General features: G+C 39.6%; 1 protein-coding gene across 2 annotated transcripts in view; it reads right to left on the bottom strand.

Annotated features, from left to right (window-relative positions):
- Nucleotides 1-955: 955 nt before the first annotated feature.
- SNAP25 (synaptosome associated protein 25) overlaps nt 956-8,427 on the bottom strand; it is a 66,488-nt gene continuing 59,016 nt past the window's right edge. For both annotated transcript variants that reach the window (XM_088531300.1, XM_088531299.1), the window contains exons 6-8: nt 8,045-8,170; nt 5,707-5,851; nt 956-2,266 (exon numbers count right to left, since the gene is read on the bottom strand). In XM_088531300.1, coding sequence (XP_088387426.1) covers nt 2,198-2,266; nt 5,707-5,851; nt 8,045-8,170 — 340 coding nt within the window. In that variant the 3' untranslated portion in view covers nt 956-2,197. The remainder of the gene's footprint in view (nt 2,267-5,706; nt 5,852-8,044; nt 8,171-8,427) is intronic.

Here is an 8,427-nt window from a genome sequence, read left to right as displayed (position 1 = left end):
TGCCTTTCCTCAGACAGGCTACATTCTTATCTAACAGGTGGGAATAATTCCTCCATTATCATCATCATTATTTCCTATTTTTTCTCACATTTCTCCAATACCTTTGCACTTTTATATTCTCATTCTGACACATTTCCCGCACAATTATTGCCCTCTTTTCAGTAGCCCTTGCTGTTCTGGAATAATAGTGCTGTCACAAATACTCGAATCCCTGAATGAACTGGATTGGAAATGGCCAACAGATTAAAAATATTTGCTTAAAGCTTTCTCTTTGCTGTGAAGTAGTGGGGGGAAAATATTTGCATAAATGAAATATTAATAGATACTGAAATTAAACCACACAAAATAAAACATAGCTTGTGTCGACATTATCATGCAATTTTAATTACACAAGCATTTATGTTCTTTGTGTATTTTGACTTAGGGCCATGCGAGACACATGAGTGAACTGTCAGTCATGTAGAGCTAATTATAATTTGTCCATACAGGGGGAATTAAAAAAAAACAACTTGGAAAATATATTAACACTTTTCATTGGCAGTAAACATTGGTTATTGTTAATAATTTGATAAAATTATGCATAGGAGAACATACACATTTTCTAATTCAAAGGATTCCCTGAGAAGAGCCACTACAGGAATTAATTATCTTTGTACCATCTCATTTATTTAATTTTTTTCTTTCCCCAAACAAGAAAAATATATTTTCATACAGTGTTCAGCAAACCAAACCAGATTATTTAAAATAATATACATGGTCAGTGTGCTCAGTGTAAAGTACTATTTTTAGAGTAAGTACCTGTCCCTTTTTACAGCATTCAAAATGGAGATCTATGGTTTCCACTTATACAGAACCAGTTTGTAAAGGGTCTCTGAGTTTCTCCCTTTCCCTATAAGTGGCAAATAGCTAGGTGTCACTGATACATAGGGCAACAAATCGATAAAACAAGCATAGATTCTGAGATCTATAATTTTTAATAATTTTAAACTAGCTACAAAATGTCAATCACTTCACAAACTGACAGGAGACATAAGGAATTTCATATTACATGCTGTAAATGATATTTATCTCACAGTTTATCTAGAGTTCATTCATTTAGGTTTTTTATTTTATTTTTTTTTAACTGAGTCAGCTACTAAACATCTCAGCGATTTGGTGTGCATAGCTCTAGGTAAGCAACAAAGAACTGTACTGATAACAAACCACATGGGGATAGCGACTAGTAGAGAAAGCCTTATAAAAATTACATTTCTTTGCACAATTTCATATGGTAGTCATTTCCTCCAAAAGATAGTCTTCAAAAGCAGCAGACAAACCCAATATATTACACTTACTTCTTTTTGTCTTTAACATATTTTCAGCCAAGCTTTTGTTTTGCTGGCAATGGCTAAATGGTGAGTGCCAAATCCCTCTTTTTCATTATTAAAAAAATGATAATGATTAATAACTATATATATATATATCAACAAGAAAAAAGTGGCACAACTGCAAACTTGCTGGTATAACATAGTCCCAAAAGAGTCCGAATACTGAGCATGCTTTTGTTGTCATTGTTGGTGTGCTACTGCCATGGGAAAAGTCTGGTTTAAGTAGGAGTCTAAAAGTCTATTTATTCTTCATGCATAAATGCATAAATCACATCACTTTTTAGTGCAATGCTTGTTATAGTAATATAATTTCACATTGTCTAATCATGAAATCATAACAACGGATAATGGTAATGAAAACCGAAGACAGCAGGTTTAACTGCTTAAACATCATGATACCCAAAGACAGGAGCATGGCAGTAGCTCTGTGGAATGTCACAGTTTTACAAGAACAATACTGTATATTTAAAGGTTAACAGCACGTTTAGCATTCCAACATTGTTGTCATTCAGCAAACATCATTTAAAAAAAAAGGGGGAGAAGAGGAAAAAAGAATCCAAAACAGAATGAAGGAAAGGAATAAATCTCAAAAAACATCATAGTGAGCTATAGCCATCAAATCAGCACTATGTACAACCTTTGGAAAGAAAGATATCTAGAAAAAAATAATTACAAGTATCATTTTTGGAAAGCTGACGAACTACACAGGACAACATTTACAATGGGGCTGATATGTGCATGTGTGCAAACCTAGTAGGTAAATACCATGATAAAAGCATGAAGGTGCTGCCCTGTTGGACAGTGTTAAAAGGAAATGCACTTGGCTGCATTTAACCACTGCCCAGCATCTTTGTTGCACGCTGGTTAGCTTCATCAATCCTGGTTTTGTTGGAATCAGCCTATGGAAACACAAGGAAAATAAATAGTTGATTATATGGCAGAGAGAAAACATTTGCAATGCTTTGTAGACACTTCCCTAGCTTTAGCTAGGTCAGAGGGGGAAAAAAATAAACTTTTGAAAATAGTGGAGAACTGTTTTTCTTGTGGTGTTCTATCCCAGATGTAAATTACAGATTTGTCTGGTTTTGTGATATTTCAAATAGCCTCTGAGTAAAGCTTTTGTGTTTAGCAGTTTCTGTGAACTCTTCTACTGCTCTGCCAGGTCTGTAGCCAATGTTAATTGGTGACTCCATTTATAGTGATGCTCTGGATGACAACTAGTGATGTATGTAAGGATTTTATTTGTCTCAAGCTTTCATAGAGTAAAAGACCAATAGATTTGGTGGATGTGGAGTCTGCCCCAGCTGAAAGATGTGCTAATGTTTGGATTACTGTGCAGTCAAAACTAAATTTTGTTCAGTGTACTGGAGAATCACTGGAGTAGATAAGCCAGATAATCTTATGTGGGAATGCTGGGAAAGATGCATTTATCTGAAAAGAAATCAAGCTGGGTCTCTCTGCTTTACATGAGACAGGAAGGGAAGAGGTAGGAGCGATGCTGCTCTTCCTTTCTCTAAGCAGAATTCATTGGTGTGGTTGCAGGACAGGGAAAGCTGTCATTGGGCAGCAGCTCTTTCATTTTTTCAGCTCTTGAAATCAGACTTGTGGGAAAGGTGAGAATAATATTATTGGTTTAAAACATGAACTTAAATAGTGAAGTTACTCTTCTGTGGCTTGATGCCTGCATTTTGTTAGCTTTGATTTTTTTTTCTACTTCTCTGGGGTGTGTCCAAATTGTGCAGATTTATTTTAAATCTTCATTTTGGAAAGATAAAGCAACTTTTCCACATATATTCGCAAACCCTTGTAAATGGTTATACTGTTGTGGAGTAAATAATTCTCGAACATCTTGGGCTTTTCTCTGTAATTGCTTTGTCAAATGCTATGTAGATACGTCTTTTTAGCACAGTAGCATGTGCCAGGTCCTCAGCAAGTATAGATCAGCATAACTGCTCATATGAACCCCACTAATTCATATTAGTGAGTTTGACCTTTCATATAACAGTATCACTACCTAGAAAAAAAAAATGAATGGTTTTGGAAGCAGTTAGATTTGTCATAAAATATATGAATACTATAAGGATATATGTGTATGCACTTTTTTCAGGGATGAAACATAATGGTCCTGAATGCAAATACTGAGGTCTAACTCTGCTACTCTTTGCAAAGGTTCTTTCTAATGGTCATAGCTGATCAAAAGCATGATTTTTAGCTGGTCAGAACAGAAAAGGGCTCTGGCAATGTTGTATAGCCTGCCACCAGCCAGGGCCAGGCAACATTCTAATGTAGTATTTCTTTACAAAATAGGCACGTATTGATCTGTTTTCAGCATTATCCATCTCTCAGTTGCTCTTACATCTTCATAGAGGGTTTTTCTAATATATAGTTTGTTTTCTTTGTATATCATTGCTGTTCAGACCATGTGTACTTACCTGGCAAACTTCAGATCTTCATTAAAGACTGAACTGTCTTGTTTCTGCGCTGCTACCATGTTAATCTTCTGTATATGCTGCAAATGCAGCTTTCAAAAGTGTATCACTGGTCCTAGCAAAGATCTCTGCCTTTCTAGGCCTGCCCATGAGGCTGGATTTAGTGGGTGATACTAGTTTGCAATGCTTTTTTATTACTGTAAAAAATGCTGTATAGCTAACTCTATAAGGAGATTCCATAGATGTGGACAGCCAGTCCCTCAGTCGCCTGCTGTCATTATGCACCGCCTAGGAACTTGGTCCATGTACTTCATGTGCACAAAATGTCTAGTCAACGTTTTCAAAAGCCAGAAGTGTGCAGAGATGACTTGATAGGAGAGCAGTGCAGCGTTACAAAGTTAGGATCACTGCATTTGGTGATAGCATCCTAAAGCCATGGATGGAACACACCTGATTTCCAAGTATAGTGCATGTTATCTGTTGCTAAAATTGTCATAACTAGAATAGCTGCAAACATAAAGTAGTCCTTGTGTTTGTCCTTTCTCTGAGAAAAGGGTATGTATCCTAGATTTATTATTTAAGGGTAGTTATGACATATGCTGTATAATCCTCCAGTCACTTCTCGCAGTGTAGATAATGGACTACTTTCCAGTGTGTTTCTTATGAGTAACAATGGTAAATCTCTCTCCCTACCCTTGTCTTTTTTTTTCTCACAGAAATATGAACTACTGCAGAATGGCATCACAGTAATACTCTGAGTTTTCCCATTCATTCAAACTAACAAATTCAGCTTTAAAATAGTAGTTTTGACTGTTCCAAAGATGTGTGCTCTTTTGTTATGCGACTATCAGTCTGTCAGAAATAAACTCCCTTTAAGGCAACACATTTCACCCAGTTTTCCCTGAAATCAAACTCCGGCAGGGAAAGCTACTAGACTGTATGAACTTTGACAGCAATATTTTCTTATTTTAATTTATTATGCTGGGCTCTTATGAGAACCAGGCATGGTCATCTTGCTCGCTATAGCTTGTTATGCATAAGAAGGCTCAAGAGTACAAGCTCAACCCCTTAAGGTCAGCATTAATTCTAAGCAGTACATTAAATCCTTGGGGTACATCCTCAGCTTGTATAAATCTTAGCTGAAGTCAAAGGTATTGATTTTTTTTTAAACACCAGAAAAAGATCTAGTCTGTTCTGTCACTTCAGCCTGGCTGTGTCTGTGCTTGGAGCTCTGCCAGTAGCCAATGCAGGTGGCTGCAGATCTTGGGAGCTGAGGACAAGAGTGAGTTCCCAGATGGGGGTGGAGGTGCAACTCTCTGCTTTGGAAAACCTGCAGTGCAGATCTGGCACTGGAATGGTGCTCTCTGCTTTTTTTTAAATAGACATTTCACAGTGTTAATATAGCTCACTGGACCCATGCAGAACCCAGTTTATATATATTTCTGAGTTTCCAAGGGAAGAAAAGTCCAGAAAAGTTTAACATTTGCCAGGAAATGCCCAGGCATTGAGACCCAAGCTCCACAGTTCTGCACATCTCAGGGCACTTCTTTCCCAAACCTTTGCAGAAGGAGCCTTCATCTGTGTGAAGTGCTGCCCTTGCCAGCTGTTGTTTTTTGAACCCAGCAGTGCAGTATGACCAGCAGTGAAGGAATGAGTGAAGATCTACAGCACAAAGCTCTGCTTTCCTCCAAAGTTTTGGAAGAAGGAGAGGAACTCTAGTAGCTCCTTGTCTCTTGTCCTTCTCTGAAAGAGCTGTAGAGAAACTGCAGCGTGAGCCCTAAGCTAAAGGAGCTGGGAACAGACTGGGTTACATGTCTTCTGTGGTTCATGTAGCAGCCTGTGGCCATCAAGGCCTGCAGAAGGGAAACACAGCCACCCTTTGGGGTTCTCTTAGAAATGTAGGCTCTTACCTTCTCCATGATCCTGTCAATCTGGCGATTCTGTGTGTCAATCTCATTGCCCATATCCAGGGCCATGTGACGTAGGTTTCCAATGATGCCGCTGACCTGCTCGAGGTTCTCATCCATTTCATTTTCTCGGGCATCGTTTGTTACCCTGCGAGTGCAAAAACAAACCTTTGAGTAGAGACTGAGAAGATCCCTCTGAAACACTGATTCACCTGAAACCTCCCCTACATCCTTCCTCACCTACGACTTGTGGAGCATGCTGCTCTATTGAGCTTTGAAGAAAAAGGATTAATTATTGAACAGGTAACTTGAAAACCTTTTCATGCTTACTTTTTGACTGTTGGGACTAACTGTTTGGGTTTGTTACTACTCCATTTGCAATGCTCATTTCTACTGCTCCTGGAAGTGCTGCTGTCTGAGCTCGTCTGCTCACATAGCACACCTGGCCGGCAGCGCTATCGCTTCTCAAAAGAACAAAAGTGTGTTCTGTTTAACTGCTGTGTGCTTACAGTGTATGCTGGTGGGCCTTGGAATTGCACTCCCTGCCTTGGGCTGCACAGAGCGAGCTGGTATAGCGCAGTCCTTGCAGACTTGGGCTAACTGAATGCTGGGCATGAGCAGCTTCTGCTGTGGAAGTCCTGACCTAAACTCCTATTTTAATCAAATGTGTTTCCAGTAAATGACAGAAGCAGCTTCTCTCTGCTGGCTTCTCTCTGTTGGCTTCGGTAAAGATGCACCACCTCTCCTGTTAGCCCTATCTTTCAGCTGCTCAGCTGCTTGGTATGTGGAAGGAGGGGTGGGATGGCAGGGGGAAAACTTGCCCTCTAGCCTGGAGGGCCCAGCTCAGCATTCCAGTCACTAGAGAGTTATCTGGTGACTGTCACCGGGAGAAACAAGGCCCATGTGCGATGCTCAGAAAATTCTACTTTGACAGATTTTTTGCTCTTTGTGTTCATAAGGGCACCAAAAAGGCTGCCTAGGCTATTTGCAGAGCAATTATGGCAGAGCACCCTTGTAAACTCTCCTCACTGCTGTTCTGTTAGCTTGCCCCAGCCTTCATGGTGATGGAGCCTCCCTCCAGAGATGATAAGGTGAATGGTAGTCCCAGCAAATAGAAATAGCAGCGCAATCCCACACGCTGCATTGCATGACAGCACTGTTTCCATCATGCTGATTTCCCTTTAATATAGCAGCCAAAAATAAGTGGATAGTAGCTTTTGGAAAGCTAATTACTTATTATCTTAATTACTTATTAATCCAGTGTTCTTAATCTTCAGACATCAAAGCTTTGCCTACTGCTATGCCTTTATCCATTCAGCTGATAGCATTGTCATCTAAATACATGCTCAGTAAGTACTGTAATCAGTATGTACTTATCCTGGGTCCTTATGTATTGCTGAAAGTTTGCAGCTTGGTTGCTGTTACTATAGCCGTGCATTTAAAATTGGCTTTCGTTTGGATGCACAGTGGTTGCCACTAAAGTGTCAGTGTTTTTCAATGGTTATGGCATTTCAGCAGTTGAGGAGCAGTGCATCATTTCCCATTCAATGCGATTTTTCTGGGTAATAGTCATAAGCAGGAAAGTGATTTTCTTGAAGTCAGTTTACCTCTAGTGAAAATGTATTTCAGATTCTGTGCTTGTCTCTGCTCTGTGAAGGGTCTGAGACTCTCTTTGAAAAGAGAGGGAGGGGTGCTGAATGCCTTGATATGCCCTCTGGCAGGGACAGATAATGCATAGTAAGCCCTATATGTCATGAAAACCAAAGTAATTATAAACTAGCTTTATTTGACATACTATTTCCAAGACATTTCACCAAATCTCATTTATGAGACCCATAACAAGGCCACAAGTAAAAGTTATTGATGGTGCTGGGGAGCTGGCACACAGGGATGATGTGGCAAATGCTGAGTGACCTTCAGAATATTAAACCTAGCATGTTGGCTATAAACTAAATAAGTAGATGTTATATCTAATTATCACAGAACTCTTGGTAATCTCAAAGAAGAAGACTTGAGGCAAACACCTGATTCCTAGGGCTGAAGCCTTGACTTCCAGGATTTTCATCAACATCCTCATGGTTACTTGCACTAGCTCAGGCAAGCACCCACAGGGTCAGGTGAGTTGGTGGAAGCAGGAGGTGTCTAGGGCCTGTCCCTGTATTCCTCAGTGACAACCTTAATATAAGCATCTTCCACCCAGTGGAAAATGGTGGCTCCCTTTCATTACCTGGTGTCACCGAGGGAGTTAATGAACAGCACAGAACACATGACCATATGGAAGATTTCTAAATATATCAGTGACAAGTAAAATACAGAGAAAAGAGTGGATGAAAAGACTCACCTGCGGATAAAGCCACCGCTGATGGCCATCTGCTCCCGTTCATCTACAACACGTGCAGGCTGGCTGGCTACAACCCCATCCTGGTTATTACCCCAGGCTTTTTTGTAAGCATCACTTGATTTAAGCCTATGCAAAAAAGATGATGAGTAACAAAGCAAGAGGACAAAGACAAATGCAAAACTCTTTACTTCTCCAAGCTAAAAGCTGAATCAAGCAAATGAGTTTTCAAATAGAGGGTCATTGTATACCGATATATCATAAGCCTGAATAAAAGGAGATTTTATTTTTCTGCCACAACAACTGTGATGGTCAAAGGTTTTGTTTCCAATAGGGTGAATTGCACTTGTCAAGTCTACAACACTGCACACAGGTTTTTGGATGTT

This window comes from Tinamus guttatus, unplaced genomic scaffold (assembly GCF_059628265.1).
Source record: "Tinamus guttatus ecotype Peru unplaced genomic scaffold, ASM5962826v1 Tinamus_guttatus_pri_ptg000403l, whole genome shotgun sequence".
NCBI lineage: Eukaryota > Metazoa > Chordata > Aves > Tinamiformes > Tinamidae > Tinamus > Tinamus guttatus.
The sequence above is the reverse complement of the archived record's forward strand: the minus strand, read 5'-3'. Positions and strand labels throughout refer to the sequence as shown.